Genomic DNA, 18,490 nt, shown 5'->3' on the forward strand with positions numbered 1-18,490 from the left:
GCAGATATGTGACATGGCTAAATATAATGACCTGTCTGAGGCTGTTAGCATTACCTGATAGGCTGTGGTACACGCTGTAGTCTATAGGTGCACTGCTCTGCTTATTTCTGAAGCATTATACTGTTGTTCCTTATACTTCTTTCTAAACACATACACGCATGATTCCTCTAATTTAATCACATGTACGGACCAGATTTGTCCCTTAAAGGGACACAGGATTTGGAAGCTCAAAAAAAATCCAGGCTGGTGGAGATGCTGATGAGTGCCTGGAGTCACTGAAGTCATAATGACATCATCTGTAATGGGATTCTAGTTTTCAGAACAGGATTTTTACTGCCAGCCAATTACTTGCAGTATAAAGATGGCATCTGTGAAACAGAACCCTAAATACATACATCTTCTACGAAAATACATGTATTGTTTTTCAGACACTTAACTATAACAATAATAGTTCTGTGCAGACCAGTTACAAGCGTTTCCAGAGTGTAGGATGGGGATGTTATCCTGTGAAAAGGCACAAGAACCATCTGCTAAATATGCAGAAAAGAAAGCAGCATGAAAATCTCCATCACAAAACTCATATTTGATTTCAATTTACAGTCAAACATTCTCCCCCTGCATTTTGGGAAGGAGAAATCCTGATGCAGTCTTGAGAGCCTGTGCTGCAACTAAATAAATTCATAGATGGAGGTGACCCAGTCACAGAGATAAGATAAGGCTATGGTCCATGATCTGCCTCCTGCCCCGCCTAGTGTCAGTATCTATTTCATTATGCTCTAGCGATGTGCAAATAAGTCTTGACGACTTGAGGAAATCTCAATGTATTCCTAACGGGGAAAAAAAAAACGCTCTCCCTCTGTGTTTTCTCCCTACTTCTGTTTTAGTGAAATTCTTTCAGTGAAAAAATATTGACATTTCTGTCAATCAGGCAGCACTTTTTCTGGAAGGAAAGATAAATGTATACTGCATTTCAAAGGCATGGAGGAGACAGAATAACAAAATTCAGCTATAAAATTGTGTAAAGAAGATAGAGAATATGAAACAAATTACTCTCAAACTTGAAATGCATGTCATATATGTGACTAAAGTTCAAAGATGGTATGGCTTTGCAGCAGAAAACCATGCAAGCAGATGAGAAGATCTTACCAGGTGAGAAGATACAGATACAACATTGCATATGTCCCTGGACAGGAGCGGAAAATGCAAAGAAGTCCAGGGTTTGGAGCTAACTAAGCCAGATCTACACAGAAATTACTGGAAATTATAACCTTTTGTTCACTGCAAATAAAAACAAATGCTTTGAGGTGTTAAGTTTAACCCCTGAAAGAATGGTGAAAAAGATTGGATGAACAATTATATTTTTTGAAACTTTGAAAAAACAATTGAAGCAGCATATCCCAGGGAACAATTGTGTTTTCTTGTACATCTTCCATGCCCATTTCCCCAAAATTATTTACCAGAGCCCAGTTTTAAGAATACACTTCAGTCAATCACACAAACTGGAATTTGTGTCTTTTATTAAAACAGGAGCTATAGCTTCCTGTGGAACTCACAGTCACTGGCAATACTAAGTCAAATTCTGATTCTTGGAAGAAAATATGTGGATTGTGTTCTTCAGACTTTCACAGAATATGCTATTTTCCCATCTAGTACTCTAGACATAATGCTAGTAGAATTAAATAGAAACAATACATGCATAGAAACAAATCATATCCCTGCTCACTGCAGGGTGATTGGACCTCTAAAGGTCTTCCAGCCCAACATATTCTATGATTCCATGTAAATACAAACAGTTTTTCTGAACACACTATATAAATGCAAATCAATAATAAAAATAAACTTCTTCGCTCACAGGGCTACGATTTAAAGTGAGGGTTTACTTGCCATTTGCACTGTCTAAGGACTAACGAGTTGATGTCTTCTCTTCCAGGCATCTCATTCTCCGAAAGGAATGGCTAGCACCTTCGGTCGTCTCCTGGCTGGCCGTGCAACAACTGCACTCTTTGCAGCCGCAGGCACAGGGGTGCTAACCACCGGGTACCTCTTCAACCAGCAAAATGTGAAGGCTGCTATTCATGAAAAACGGAAACTCTTCCCTCCAAGGTAAGGATTTAGGGTGAGGCAGTCAGCTGGGCTAGGAGCAACGTCTAACAATTTGAAGGAAGAAGATCTCTATCAAAACTGCAAAGTCCTTATGTAGCCACAATGTCTGCGTGCCTGTCTGTGGGCTAAGTGACCTGAAAAAGAGCACTCTTTACTAATAACCCCAATTTTAGGTAGCAACAGCAATGGCCTTCAAGACCAGAAAGCAGCTATGTGAGATAGTATCAACACTCAGAAAAAAAAAACATGGCTGAACAATGACAAGCCTAAGAAAAGCTTCAAATTTTAGGCTGAGAACTATATTAGTCCTTGTTTTATTTCATCAGCTATCAAACGCTTTGCAGTTCAACCTGCTGGACTGGCTGATTGTATGGACTCTGCCGTTAGGAAATGTGAAAATATTTTCATTAGGCAAGTAGTAAAGAAATCCCCCATATAACTTCTGTACTTGAAATACTTCTAATTCTGTCACAACCTGGCTGTTCTGATGACTAGAAACTAATTACACTCTTCTCTGTAGGTTGACTTTACTGGCCATATCTATGAAAAACAATATGGCTCAGGCTCTGACAGATTTTTTTTTTCCAAGTAGTAAATACTACTCTAGTAAAATATATTCTTACAGAAATAATAGAGTTGTGCACAGAGCAAATAATTACCAGTACAAGGTGAATGTGGTCTGATTCAGTTGCAAATGTGCCTTGCTAAAGCATATCTTTATTTTGCCTGGCCTAGTATACTGCTCAGCTTTCTGTTAATAATAACGCCATTAAAGCAAATCTGGATATTGTAGAAGAACAAACTTCCCAACTGACGTAGATCAGACAGTCCACTGATGTCCAAGAAACTGTGAGAGCACGTGGACTTTGAATTACAGAGAACTTCTTCATCTAATCTTAATTCTCTTCCAACTTAAAGAAAACAATGTTAGAAATTCTGTATTTCTGAATGAGTGTCTCAGTGCTCATGACTCAGCAGCGCACGTAACTCAGGAATGTCTGAGTTGTCTCAGCACTCAGATTTAACAGGGCTTAGTACATTTTCAGAGCTCATTGGGATTCATTTTCCTGATGGCCCCAAGTAGCAGAAGGCTGCAATCGTCTGTTGGTGTGGTGGCCCATAACGTGGGGTACTTCCAGTGACCTAAATCCTCCTCCCTTCCTAAAATTCAATGCAACATATCAACCATTATGCTTTTAAAACACGCTGTGAGCCCTATAGCTCAAAATCCCTTCAATAGCTTCAATAAACTAGCAAGGATTACTCTACAAAGGTGCCACATTAATTTCCTGGGGTTCTCCTTCTCTTCAGTGCTGACTATCCTGATCTTCGCAAACATAACAACTGCATGGCCGAGTGCCTCACACCGGCCATTTACTCTCGGCTGCGGGACAAGATGACTCCCAATGGCTACACCTTGGACCAGTGCATCCAAACTGGGGTCGACAATCCTGGTCACCCTTTCATTAAAACTGTGGGCATGGTCGCAGGTGATGAAGAATCCTATGAGGTAAGACATTTCTGCAATACTGTTGTATTTGGTTCATTTTTTGTGGTAACATTTCCAAGACCTCAAGAGATTTTCTCAGTAGGGTAAGCACCTTTAAGATAAATTGTGTCCCAGAGAATACATAAGGGGCAGGCCACATGCATAAAGATGGTGTTTTCCCTACTCTTCCATATTAGGAGATGCATGAACATGAGTGGCGTTACTACAGGTGCCCTCTCTGCTGCAATTGAAGTTAATAAAATGTACCTGCTTGGGAACAGCTGCTACCTGCCTCCAGCGGCTGCCCTCCTTCCTACGACTAAACTTAGTTTATGGCAAAACTACGCAACCCTGAAACACACAAAATAAAGGTAATGTGGAAATTACATTGTGGAACAGCAGAGACATAAGTGAAAAAAAAAAAGTCTTCTGGGGAGTGCCAGACATCATTAAGCCACAGCTTTTGCATCATGATGGAACCCAAAGACAGACAGCAATAGAGTGGACAGGGAATTCTATGATTTTATGATTCTATGATTTAACTCTGGAATAAGGAGAGGAGGAAAAGAGAAGAAAATCCTTTTTTTTGTATTGACCTCTCTGGTCTGCTTCCTTCAGTGCACCCACAATGCTACCTATTATTATAGAGTCTCCCAATAGTATCCCTAATATTGAGCTGCTGAGGATGGACTGGCATTCTGTCAACTCCTCTGGTTCAGTTTATTAATTTAGATGTGCCACTGCTCCTCATGAGCATGAGGGTGTGGCTGTGATCAGTGTTGACACACCTGAACTAAGTGTCTAGAGGACTAGTATCCCACAGCAGCAAAGAGGAAGGGTATCCCTGCATGACCTAAAACCAAGAGGCAAGCTACCAGGGGTCTCTTAGTGTGGTCTGGTTGCTAATATGTCCTGAAACCTAATCTAGTTGCCACCACATCCAGCACCTGTCTGTGGTAACTAGAGCAAGCTTATAACTTCAGTAAGGTGCAATTGCACCTTCTTTCTGTTGTGAAGACAAGCAACTGCTACAGAGCACTGTCTAGGTCAAAATCACCCCCTCCTTCCATATTTACCCCCGTCTGCATCTGTGAAGTCCCCTTTACACCTGTCACCCAGGACCCTGCACCAGGAGACTTCTCCTGTGGCTGAAGCTGGTGCATTGAAACATTTCTATGGTGCTGCAGACTCTTTCTAGATTCTCTTGACTCCGTAGGTGTTTGCTGAAATCTTTGACCCTGTCATTAAAGCACGGCATAATGGCTATGATCCACGAACAATGAAGCATCACACAGACCTGGATGCATCCAAGGTAGGATTGAAATAAAATGATGAGACAATAAAGGCTCAGGGCTGCTCCTTACAGTGACGATACTATACGCAATTGTACCATCCTTTTCTCTGATCCAACTCCAAAGACACTCATTTTGGGGTTAAAGAAAGTGAGATGACACTTACGGCCCTATCAGCAAGACAGCTGCATCCCTGCCTTGTTCCTAGCAGGAGGATCAGTCCCAACTGTACTAAGAATTTGGGTCACAGTCTCACTTGGCACTGTGGGTCTGTTCATGACCTTAAAGACAACCACACGTCAAAGGGCTGGAATGCAAGCAGGAGTTGACTCCAGTACACCCACATACATGTGATCAATCTGACGTGCTGCTTAGTATTTCCTTCATAGTTCAACTGCACTGTGGTTTAGCATCTTTATGGACTTTCCTCATTCAAAGGATCCTCCTTATCTGACACTCTATCTCTGCCCAAATCTGTGTTTCCAAAAGACAGGCAAATTGCTTCATGGTTTGGGACCACAAAAGATTAGCTGTTTACTTTGTCACATTCATTAATTCTAAGAAACACATTGCTCCTAAAAAAACCCTACTGGTGTCTGAAACTCTGATGGATATTCTGAATATTTCTGGTTTCATGAAGAGGTTGTCATGCCTGGGGCAGAAAGACACTTATCTTTTTATCCGATTAGATTTGTTGTGTTGTGGTTTTGGGTTTTTTCATGGTGGACTACAAGACAGGGAAGGGGGGGATCTGCGTGAACTAATAAATCATCCTTCCTTCAGATCACCCAAGGTCAATTTGATGAGCGCTACGTCCTCTCATCACGGGTGCGGACTGGCCGTAGCATCCGCGGCCTCAGCCTTCCTCCTGCTTGCTCCAGGGCAGAGCGGAGAGAGGTGGAGAATGTTGTGGTCACTGCACTCTCTGGGCTGAAAGGCGACCTCTCGGGGAAGTACTACAGCTTGACCACTATGACTGAGAGGGAACAGCAGCAGCTTATCGATGTAAGTATAGCTCCAGTGCTGACACCACCTTCATTTACTTCCATTTATCCTAATCTTTATCTTTCTTTGGGGTACATGCTTTCCTGTCTAGCTAAGGAGAATAATCACAGCATTAACCCAGCAGTTACTGGCCTGTCAATGTCATTAATATAATGGCAAACCATCCGGGGTCTATATTTTGTCTGAGTACATAACTGTGCATGTCCAAGATGTGGAGTTACATTCCAGATAGCAAGATCTGTGTCAAAGCAAATATACATGGTTGCTACTACCTCTTTGGACAAATAACAAAGTAAATTCAATCCTTTTTCTGGATCATTTTCTTGAGAAAAGACTGATATTTTCTATATTAATAATTATTCTAACTAAAAATATTACATTGAGATAAGCATTATGTATTGTCTCTACTCTGGACTGCCAGGGTGGGGAGGCTTTGCCCATAATTTCCTTAAGTCCAAACCACACTAATTCCAATTTCTCCAAAATGACTGTAGCCAGTTGCACCGAGGTGAACTTTTCCCAGTCCTGTAATTGTGTTTAAGGACTTAGGTCCATAAAAAGAGTTTTCATTGTCACACAGACGGAAACACAAGGATTTTCATCATGGACTTTGTCACAGCATGTGACAAGTCAAACAAACCTTGAATGTGCATTTCAAATATCCAAAGGAATGGTTCTACCCTCTTAGCTGTATTCATGGCACATTAACCCATAACATTAACCAAAAGGGAACTGATGAAGTAACATAACTATTTATAATCCTGGAACTAGGTGTCACAGTCTGGATTAACCAGGAGTTAAGAATTTATGTATGGTCAGTAACTTTTTTGATTCAATGTCCTTGGTAATGTATTTATTGACAAGATGCTGATGACCTATAGTAGGTTTTATTTCATTGCCTTTTTCATCAGGAAAGAGATCCTCAGAAAACAGAGGCCAAAATAGGAGTATGGAGAATATAATTCCTTCATGGTCTAAAGCTAAGTCCTTTAGGAAGTGGAATAGGCTTCACTGATTCAACATTTTACCTTGTTTTGTTTGTTTTCATGATAATACAAATTTATAGAAATTGGGGCATTGAACGTTGTAACCTCAGATTCCATTTTAACTCATATCATTGCTTACCTCCTCCAGGACTTTAGGACCTTGACCCGCTATGGCATCAGGCTTTGCACCAGCCTTTAATAAGCACCATTTGATCTTGGAAAGATCAAATCAGTTCTAGCTGAATGGCATTCAGCATAAAAGACATTTGGTACTTTGCAGATTTGGGCCATATGCACGTAAGGGAAACTAATAATGTTCAGCTGTTTTCTTGCAAAAAGGGGAATTTTTCTTTTCAGCAAAAGTGGCAAGTGGAGCAAGCTGAGACAGGACATGTTGTGAACCTGTGATGAGCAAAAAGAACTTCATACTTTTTCTTTCTGTATGACTGGGGTTCTGGCTGCATGAAGTCCATCATAGGGTATTCAAAGACGAAAACTTAAAATTCTCCACTAAGGGGAAAACCAAATAAAGCATATCAACTTATTGACCATAACATATTTATTCTGGATATCTTATCTCCCTATTCTTAATTAAACCCTAGAATTTTTAGGAAAAAACAAAACAAAACAGAAAACCAAACAACAAAACCACAAACAACCACCGTCCCAAAGCCCCCACACAACATTTGATATAACATTATTTGAGGAATTAAGAATTAATACTTTTCAAGCACACATAAGAAAATCAAACACTTGTCTCTTTGGGGAAAAAAAAATCTCAGCTTAAAGCCCTCTAAATTATCTGGAATGTGGCAGGTCGGTGGCACAGCAAGTACTACATTTATTAAATCAGAAATAGCATCTCTGTTAATGAACAGAACAAGTCTGTAATTCCAAAAGGTCAAGCTTAGCTTGACTGATTTAATTCCTACCTTGACTTCAGAATAAATTGCTAAATCACTGTGCTGGACAAATATCTTTTCAGAACTAGCTTTTTCGCTTTTTTTTCCTCTCCCTAGTCTTTAAGAACTCATTGGATTCTCCTACTGTGAAACATGTCTACATGAAGAGTACCTCTCTGGTGCTAGCAGTCAGGTCCCTCCTTTGCTGTGTCTGTGGTATTAGGTCCTCAGTTCTCATTCTTCCCTTTATTTGAAAAATATTTAAACATGGTCATATCACTGATGTCAGTGACTCTTCAAGACTCAAGAAAATCACTTGGGTAAAGGCCTTTTAGTTCTCACAGGAACGAACCAGATTCACAAGTTGTATGATGTGATTTACTTGTATATTGATTGCCTTCAGATAAAACGTATTAGACAACATTACACTGCTTCCTTGAATAAGCTTGAATCTTTTTTGTTTTTTCTCTCTCTCCTCCTCTTTCATGGGCCCCATTTTGGTGTCCAGGATCATTTTCTCTTTGATAAGCCAGTGTCTCCTTTGCTAACATGTGCTGGGATGGCACGTGACTGGCCAGATGCCAGAGGAATCTGGTATGTTATATGACATGCAGAAGCTTGTGTCATGTTTAAAAGATGGTGTTATAAATCTCCTTGCTTGTCCTAACCTTGCAGCCACTCTGTCTCCATACTTACAGCATGTTCAGTTTGCTCATAAAATAAATGTTTTCTTGCTTATTTTAAAAAATTAAACAGTAATAAACAAAGGAATGGGTAACACCAACATGAATATCATCCACACACTGCAGCATCATAAGCGTGGCTCCTACTTTGGGTTTTTATCTCCATTTTCTCTATTTCTACATAAAAATTGGACTTGGGAAAGAGCCTGTTAGTCACCGTGCAGTTGGCAGATCCAAAGTTACAAAATCATAGAATCCCAGAATGGTTTGTGTTGGAAAAGACCTTAAAGATCACTCAGTTCCAGCCCCCTGCCCATGGGCAGGGACAACTCTCATCAGACCAGGTTGCTCAAAGCCTCGTCCAACCTGGCCTTGAAGATCAGTGCACAGACTTGCCAGCAGACGATGGGGTCAGCTATGCAGTGCTTAGCATCTTCTAGGCATTACCAGATCTTTAAACTCTGAAGAACTGGCCTGAAAAGGATTCTGAGAAATCACCTAGCCTATCTCCTTACCCTAGGCAGGTTCAGGACTTTTCCACTTCACATGGAAAAAACCCTGACTGTTCACTAAGCAGTGTCTGATAATACTGGCTTGTGTTCAGAAGCATAGCCAGTATTACCATGATGACCTAAACCTGATTTCTGTCAGGGAGCAGGAGCTATGAAATCTGATCACCCATGAAACCTGATGAACTGCTGGGATACTAAGAGGATTTTTTTTTTATTTATTTCAGCAAGCGTCAGCTTAGTTCTCTGGTCCCTATCTAAAACTGAGGAAGAGGAAAAGGATAAAGCTGAGGCATCCCATCCATTGCCTCTACAAACAAACAGGAGAATTACCAACAGTGTAATTAATATCCAGGTCTGGGTTTGTTTTACATGTGAAATATCAGGCAGAATGGAAAAAATAGTACGATTGGAAAGTACTTCCGTAAGCCACATGTGAAAAACCTGCCTTTCTCTTGCAAGAAATTGTTCTTCAAAAAGAGTGTACATTCTGGAAATTATTTTTCTTACCATGATTGTGATCCTGTCCTTGTTACAGGCTGCAGGACTACTCCCACAGACCTCAATGGCAGCACTGTCACAGTTTAAATGTACTCAGCGTGGCCTCCCTCTGTGTTCTTTAAACCAGTGGGGAGACTTAGTCAATTAAAGGGGGAGCTTAATCAGACTGACCCCAGAAAACCCTTCCCTGAACATTTGTACGTGACTGAAGACGACGTAACCAGACCTAGGGTGACCATAATGTCAGGGCACAGGATGTTTACACCTGCTCAGTGTTGCACTGGCAAAGTCCCAAGTACAGAAAAAAGGAGACACAGTAAAAGACCACCTAAAAGTCAGGCTCTCAGTGAACTTGAACTTTCACATTTCATGTGTTTCAAACCTGGTAATATTCCACTGTTTGTAGGAATGAGTCTGATCCCATCAATCACCTTCTACGTGCTGTAGAAAGGCTATAGTAGAGAAAGTAGAGAAGAAGTCAGGGAAAGTGACCTCAGGTTTGACTGAGCACTTAATAAACTCAGCCACAACTGATCTGTTTGAAGCAAGAGTGGATATCTTCAGGCGTTTTTATCTTCACTGACAAGCCAGCATCGCTAATGCACTGTCCGGAAGCAATGTGCAGCTGCTGTCCTGGGACATGAAACTTGAGCAATGTGGCAATCCAGCACTACCCAGCGATACACAGGGCACTGGGATTTGATTTAGGGGAGAATACAATTAAGTAAGGACATACTGCTTGGCTTCCAGTAGCATGTAAATATTAGGTTTTTCTCCTAGCTGCAGTTTTCTAAAAACAATAAAAAGTGTCCCCGGTGACAGAGAACGTGGAGCCTGGCTTCTGTCTTTGCTGCACCTCCCAGCTGTGCTTGTTCTAGAGGACATTTTTCCTCACTCGGCAGCATGGCAGCATGCTGTGAACAGAAAAACTCATCTTGCTGTGCCCGAGAAATCCATGTAATGCCATTGGCAGGGGGGATCCAACTGTGAAAGCAGCTCAAATCCCAAACTCCACAGAACAATGTTATTTTGCTGTGCTTAGCCTCTCCACATCCCTGAAAGACTGTGACAAAACTAAGGATACTGGGAATTATTTTTCATGGCTTGTCTTTTTAAAGAAACTCTTCTTCTTCTCTCTCAACCAGGCACAACAACGACAAGACGTTTCTCATCTGGATTAATGAAGAGGACCACACCAGGGTGATCTCCATGGAGAAGGGTGGCAACATGAAACGGGTGTTTGAAAGATTTTGCCGTGGTTTAAAAGAGGTAGTATCTCAATGAGTTTATTATTCCTGTTTGTTTAGTTGTCGGGCTGTTGTCAGCACTGCTTACTGTGGTTCATACTGGACTGACATCTCCAGGAGCAACAAAATGAAACTGCACTAGTCCACACAGCAACCTACACTAATGCAGTTAAAGAAGAAAACATGGGCAAACTGCTAGCTGAGTTGTAAGGAAAAATACATGACAAGTCTTTGTTTCTTCTATTAAAATCTTAAGCACAGACTGCCTAAAGAAATATCCCTTTTTTGTTACTCTGTGCCTGTGGGCTTGAGGAAATTCATAAATCAAACATTTTATTTGGATTGGTTGATTTGCTTGAATGAAAAATTTATTTGCCCTAGCCTCCTGGTTCTCATCTCTAATGCTGGAAGCAGAGTGGATGCTGCTGAGGTTGTGCGCAGGAATCTGGTCTTATGGCCCCTTGGATCACTGCCACTTTTGGGGAGAAATGCAGTTTTGTCATTAAAATACTAAGAACTGATAGCCAGAGCTCCAGGATTTTATTCTTGTCTAGGTATTCGCAGAGATCAAAAAAGCTTTCATGAAATGCATACGGGCTAAAATAGTTTTGTCTAGACAATCCAGTTATGGCTGCAAGTTGACTCAGGTCCAGTGCAACTCCGGCCCAGCAAAAGTTACTTAACAGAGAATTTTACTCTGTCCCACAGACAATAGAGCAAGGTGCAGTGAGACAGGTGATTTGGCCAAACACTATTCACCACTACTATCATCTATGTCACTCCTGGCTGGATTGCTATAATACATGAAACTCTAGAGGTTATACTATGTAAGACTGAAACTGGCTTGAAATTGTCTCCAAGACTGCAAAAATGCTCAGGCTGCATAAAAAAAATTACTTCTTCCCATTGGGATCTTTGGCATGTCCACTCCATCTGAACTATGAAGGAACAACATTTGTTTCCATCACACTGCTTTTCTTCCTGGGCATGGAAATGCATATCAGGCCAGCCTTGGACCACTTGTTTCATTCCTCTCACCTTGGCAAAACAGCTTCTCTGGCTGAGAAGATAGACCCATGTCTTAGAAGCCTCCCAGTAAATGAAGAGCTGATACAGCTGTGCACATCTTCCAGATCACTTCACAGCACCCAGCTGACAAAAGCAAGGCCAAGTACAGACAGCAAGAAACTACAACCTCACTGTGGATGCAGTGGAAGTTCAGAGCATCCTTAAGGAAGCTGGAGTACATAGTGGGTTTGGGAACATAGAAAAACAAAAGCACCTAGGGGATGCTGCTTTGGCATTGGGGTGATTAACTGGGACCTGTTAGGTTTACAAGTTAAATCCATGAGACCAAAGAGTGTACAAGTTAGAGGCCCAGGTGATATGGCTTGTGGATAATGTTCCCAGCTTTGCCTCTGCTACTGCTCTTAGCTCATGTTCAACATGACCTGGCTATGAGAAGTGGTCAGACAGCTTCAGGAAGTGTGACCACAGCAGGTGTCTGAGGCAGGTGTTTGGGTTTACTTTCCCACTATCAATTCTGATGTCACCACACAAAATAAAAACCATGTTAGGAGATTCCTTTATTCTGCTTTCTTCTGCAGAATGGAAGTATTCACCTATATTCCCAGAGGTCTTGTGAGCACAAGCTAGTTTATCTATCCAGTTCTCCTCTGGAGAAGAACTGAACTGAAATTGTATTTGGATTGCAGAACTAAGTCTGGGAAGTGTAGCTGAGTGAGCAGCGTGGCTGTTAATGCTAGGTATTTAGAAGTCACATGTTCTCCCTGAGAGTCATAGCATCACTTTGAAAATTACACAAAACTAAGCTTCAGCACCTTTTGTTTGCTTTTGTAGTGTCTGAGTCCTTTGGGCTTGTGTGTCACAATCTTGCTCCAAAAATACCGAAGTAAGAAATGCATGGCAAAAGCCATAATTCTTATGTGAAGATATGGCTTCATGGGCTAAGGCCATACCAAACTGCCATGACAGGGAGCTTTGTGATAGAGTGACAAAGAGTCTGCAAGACAGGAGTTGTGAGAAAACAATGAAGGAATCCTTGTAATATGCATTGGGCATCTTGGTACCTGATGAGTGCAAACATATGCATCAGATCAAAATCCAACCGTACTCTGGTGTAAATTTATGCAAAGTTTGTCATCAGCACAGATACCTGGTGAAAACAATCTCAGCTATAAGCAGACATCTGTATGCTACCATCTTTTTTTTTTTTTTTGCCATCATAGGTGGAAAGATTAATTAAAGAACGGGGCTGGGAGTTCATGTGGAATGAGCGTCTTGGATATGTTCTGACCTGTCCTTCTAACCTGGGAACCGGTTTACGCGCTGGAGTCCATGTTAAACTGCCCAGGCTTAGCAAGGTACGTAAGTCATTTAAAAAGCCAGTGACATAAGTCACCTCTTCTGATTTATAAAGGAACAAATTAAAAATGATGGCTTACAGTGACTGCATGTTAGCATTATGTCTAACAAGGTCCAAGGGATAATGCACGACTAATTGAGCACCATTTTATTCTGCAAATTATTGTATTTGTTATGGAAATTAATCTACACCAAGATAGGCTATAATCCAAGGACTGAGAAAACTATCCATCTCTGCCTGTCTTTTTGGATCTGCTATTAAGAATTGCAATGATTTAGAACAATACGCAGACTTAAAAGCAGTAAGCTCAAACCTGTTTCTTCTGATAGGATCCCAGGTTTTCAAAAATCCTGGAGAACCTACGTCTGCAAAAGCGTGGCACTGGTGGAGTGGACACGGCAGCTGTAGCAGATGTTTATGATATCTCTAATCTGGACCGCATGGGTCGCTCAGAGGTAACCTGTTGGTTTTTTTCACTTGTTTTTTAGCTCAGATCTGTGCTGATATGCGTCAGTTTCCCTCTGGTTGGGTTTGCTCCACCGACCTCAGTGAAGCCATGGCAATGCTTGCTCAGAGAAAAGTTATTACCGTGCATGAAGTCCTTGACAAACATTCCTGTTATGGCAATGAAAAATAGCAACCCTGAGCAAGTTCCACAAACGTGACTTGCTTGTACCATGTGCCAAGGATCTCCATTGAGAGTAGGCAGGTGCTGGAAAGGTTTGGTTTTGCTAACAGATATCCCTCAGGACGATGTTTCTCAGCTTCACAGCACAAGCTCGTAGACCTGCCTCCCTGCTGGAGAGCTCAGCTATGAGATCGGTGTCTGGTGCTCGACATGAGACGTGTTTGTAAGTTGTACAGTGGGCACTCAGGTAGCTGCTACTACTGCTACAGAATTCTAGGTAAAGAAGTAGCTTGAGCCCTACCCACACAACCGGGAATCAGGCACTGAAAGAAAGATTGGTTTCAAGGTGGTGTGTTCCTTTTGGCACTTTCTCCACAGTCAGCAGGACAGAGTCAGTCCTTTCACTTCAAAACAACTGAGGAGTTTGTGCCATAGTCACCCGTCCTATGTGGACTGAGCAGAGGACATGGGAGAGCTAGGTTTAAATGAGGGCAAAGATTTGTCAGTTCTGAGCCATCCCTGTTGGGCTGTAGGCTACAGTGACATAGGTTCATCTCAGACATTTGTTTTGAAGCTATTTCAGTTTGAAAGAGTATTTATTGTGCCAGAGAGTGGAAATGACCCTACAGCCTAGTGCTGCTGCTCTTCTGGTAGACTTGGGTCCCAGACCTCATTCCAATTTTGTACTTAAGTATTTTATAAAGCAGAACAGCTCCTAAGAGCAATTCTACTGGAGGATGGGGCAGAAACAGCCGTGTCCAACAGTTGCAGCCTCCTCCCACTGGCTCTGCCTCAACAAAACACTTACTACTGGTCACAGGCTGTAAGTCCTGTCACACCACTACAGCTCCCCTTTCCTCAGTGACACCAGGGCTATGTTCACCCGTGGCCATGTTAAGAACAACTAAGACAAAAGACTTACCTTGCAAGACCCTGTAAGCCCAGTGATTTGAGCATTCAGCTGGCAGACAGGCAACAGGTTCAAACCTTCAGTCAAACATCTTTCACGCCCCCGGTGCCTGCTGCAACCTCTCAGCTATGGTCAGCTAGGCAGGCCCTGGTGGGCCTGATGTCTCCTGAGGACTGTTTTCTCCACTAGCAATGCAATACATCATTTGGGTTCAGATGTCAACCTGTTTGTACAGGTCAGGATTTGAAGGGCTGCCTGCTTGCCGAGCAGCAAAATTTTAATTATTTGGGAGGTTTTGCTGCTGGACAAAATGCCATTGCATAGAATAGCACGCTGTCAAGATGTGTTTATCCAGAACTGCACCACACTGAGAGGGTTTGGCAGCTAAGATACAGGTGCAGTTTGGTCCTAGTGTTGCAGTCCGACACCCAAGTTCAGCCTGAATCTTGGTAGGTTTTCACAACATGAGTATAAACCGGGGTGAATGCACCTGGCTTACAACTAGATTCAAACTGATGCACAGCCAGACAGCTGGCTTCCCTTGCGCACTTACCTTGAGTTTTCTGCCACTTGGGACAGAGACAAGTCAGGTCTTCTGTGCTTTCTTATTCGGACATGCGCCTGAATGTCTTCACAGCCAGGAAGCATTTGAACAGGGGCTTGGAAATTTTAAAGTTTGGAGTCTGATGGAGGCAGCTATGTTCCTTGGGATCAAGACAGGAATAACTGCGAGTGAAAAACTATTAAGCTGTATGATTTGCAAAAAGAGTATGCAACAAAGACATTTATTTATCACGTATGATTTATACAAAAGGATTACATGACATGATTAATTAATATGAGTTCTACTTACATATGGCCTAAGCCTAAAAATTTTTGCTTATATGAAGACTTCCACTGATGCCAGTGATGCCTTCTAGAGCAAGGGCCCAATGGATTAAGCCAATAGATAAGATACAATCCCTATCTTGAAGGTTTTGAAATCTAAGTAAGACAAGGCAAACTCGAGGGGATAGAAAGGTTGTATTATAAGATGTATTTTTTTCAGTGCATAATAAAACAGATTCCATTATGTGGTAAATGTGTTTGCAGAACTGAATTATGTTCCCAAAGGTGTAAGACAAAATTGCTCATCTTTTTGCTTTGTTTCAGTCATGGGTCAGTGCAAACTTAATATGAAATTCCTTTTCTTCTGGAGGCTGCAAATTCAGACCTCTTACTTCCCAACACAGCTGGTCTGCAAAAGACAATGAACTGCTAAGCCAGTGAAATGCTTCATAGTAAAAATGAATCCCTTGAAAATTAGCTACTGTCACAATAAAGGGACAATGGGATTTAGTCTTTGCATTTGGTTTTAACAAGCCAGTCATTAAAGGTTGCTAATGAACCATTTTATGAAGACTAAGAAAAATCAGTGCTATAGCTTGCTGGCTAACAATACTACAGGGCCTGTGGTCCTCGCATGTCACCACCTGTGGAGAAGGTCTGCTGGTGTCCAGGCATCTTGTATTCCTCAGAAATTTTGAAAAAGGTTACAAAGACATCACTACCCTCCGCCACGCAGGATTGCAAATTTTGCTGCTGCTCTGGGCCTGAAGCTAATCCCAACACCGCCAGTGTAAATCAAGAGCTGAAAACAAAGGAGTGTTGGATGATGTAGAACTAGCATGAGTTTAGGATGAGTGCTGATGCACCAGAGATGTGAGTCCTGGACTTTGCAAAACTGTCTCAGCAAAGCCTGTGAGTTTGGCAGAGTCAGCAGGGTGTCCTGGCCACAGCTCACAAATCATCACAGCAGGGCTCATGGTCATCTGCAGGGGGACATACAGTCATGAGCAATGCCTGTGAAAAAGCACAAGACTATGGTACAATGAGCTTTCTCAGGCAGTCTAAATGGCTGAGGCCAAACATGCAGTCCCAGACCCTGCCCTGTGAAGGACTCCTACCCTCTGCCTCCAGCAGCACTCAGGGCGAGTGTGAATCAGGGCAATGACCCTCTGTCGTCATCTCCTAGCATCACCATCCCAGTCAGTTTCTGTCTCGCTCTGTGCTCACGCAAACGCTCCTGCAAGCACAAGAGTGGTACAGGCTTGGGTGCAGAGAAGACACAGCACCCCAGTATCTGCTGCTTCAGAGAGAACTGCCCAGTGATGCTGAGCACTCGCAGCACTAATATTTTGGTTTCTTCATCCTTGGGGAGCACAAAAGACGGGCACCCCTAGCTGTGCCAGGTGTTACTTCTCAGCAAACATCTGGGAAGGATCCTGCACCCTCATGGTTGTCACATTTGAAATAGGTCTCTCAACTTATGCCTAAACATTTTATATAAGGACTTATGTTTGTCTGCTTTGTTCCTTTAGGAACACGAGTAGGAGCAGAATTTGGTGGAAATAACTTGAGGGGCTTAGTTCAAAATTTCTGTTGCTGGCAGTCCAAACTCAGGGCAAACAGGAGGAGCAAATTTGGAAGGGTTTCCATTGGACCAGCACAACCCACACTCCCTGAGCCACAGGGTTTGTGATCTTCGTGCCATGACCCTCCTTACTTATAGCTTTATGTGCTGTCGTTGACCTATAAGCCAGTTTTCCCCTCCTCTATTAGCTAAAGCTTCTACTACTATTTTCTTCTTCTTGTAGGTGGAGCTAGTCCAGATTGTCATTGACGGGGTCAATTACCTAGTTGACTGCGAGAAGAAACTGGAAAGAGGTCAAGACATCAAAGTGCCACCACCACTGCCTCAGTTTGGCAGGAAGTGATCTTGCTGCTGATGGTGGCACCTGATGGTAAATATTGCTGCGACCTGGCAGAAAAGCACCTCTGTATATCTCTGTATAAATAGCTTGTGTAATAAACCAATACCTGATACCAGATGTCTCCTTAGATGCCTGGCTGCAGTCAAAGAAACTAGTCTTCATGCCGTTTTACTAGGATGCATCCACTGCATATCTCGGTGTGCAGTGTACTTGGCTGGTGCTAAGTACTACCTCAGTAATGCAAAACGCACAAATCTCTCATTCTCATTCTTTGTTTGCACTTATGGCCATACTTAGAAAGTCTTCTATAAGCACCTTGTTTCACTGACACACTTCTCTCCAGTGACTGTCCAAGCAGCCAAAATCTACCCACACGATGTGCAGGTGCTGTGAAATGCTCGTGGCATTTTCAGGAACCACCAGACACTATGGTGAGTCCAGCAATTAACTGGAGTAGGCAGCTGCATGTGCCTTCAGTCTCTTGATGTGTCATCAGGAACTCAACGGTGTCTCTGCATGGGATCTGTCCTCTCCTCTCCGTCTGGGACTGGTCTACACACAAACTTCTTTACCATGCCATCCCAAATCCTCACTCTCTTTCACTCCTTGAGAACTCAGCAGGTCACTTCTCAACCATTTCCTTCAGACATCATTCTGGCCTGCGGCCTTGGGCTGCAGCAAGCTGGCCCAAAAATCATCAGGCAAATCAGTCTGTTGATACCCTGCATCCAACATAAACCCACAGGGCATGGCCTGTCGCAGGCTTCTCCTGCAGCTTTCAGGTTCCAGGTAATGGGGACCAGGCTCCAGCTAACCCTCACTCATCAAAGTGCCTTAGGATGTGCTGCCACCCTGAGTAAGAGCTCTGTGCTCACCACTATTCCATGTGGTGAACAGCTTGGTGGAAAGAAAAAATAGCAGACACTAACAGTCCTACTTCTTCTTTTTAGCATATTGACATAGATTCACTCTTCTGGTAACCAGATTCAAAACACCAGCTCTCAGTAAAAAAAAACATAAAAAATGGTCAAAACATACTCTGATGAACACGCTGCCAGTGCTGCTGCTGAGCTGGGAGTACTATCAGCAGAAAATG

General features: G+C 42.4%; 1 protein-coding gene across 1 annotated transcript; it reads left to right on the forward strand.

The window, feature by feature from the left end:
• The first annotated feature begins 1,950 nt into the window (after positions 1-1,950).
• On the forward strand, positions 1,951-17,504 carry LOC104279758 (creatine kinase S-type, mitochondrial). Its single transcript, XM_009877142.1, has 9 exons — positions 1,951-2,103; positions 3,415-3,613; positions 4,809-4,904; positions 5,668-5,889; positions 8,286-8,371; positions 10,616-10,739; positions 12,967-13,101; positions 13,433-13,558; positions 17,278-17,504. Exons 1-9 carry the CDS (start codon positions 1,952-1,954, stop codon positions 17,395-17,397), a joined length of 1,260 nt encoding a protein of 419 aa, XP_009875444.1. The 5' UTR covers position 1,951; the 3' UTR covers positions 17,398-17,504.
• The last annotated feature ends 986 nt before the right edge of the window (positions 17,505-18,490 follow it).

This window comes from Apaloderma vittatum, unplaced genomic scaffold (assembly GCF_000703405.1).
Source record: "Apaloderma vittatum isolate BGI_N311 unplaced genomic scaffold, ASM70340v1 scaffold7809, whole genome shotgun sequence".
NCBI classification, from domain to species: Eukaryota; Metazoa; Chordata; class Aves; order Trogoniformes; family Trogonidae; genus Apaloderma; species Apaloderma vittatum.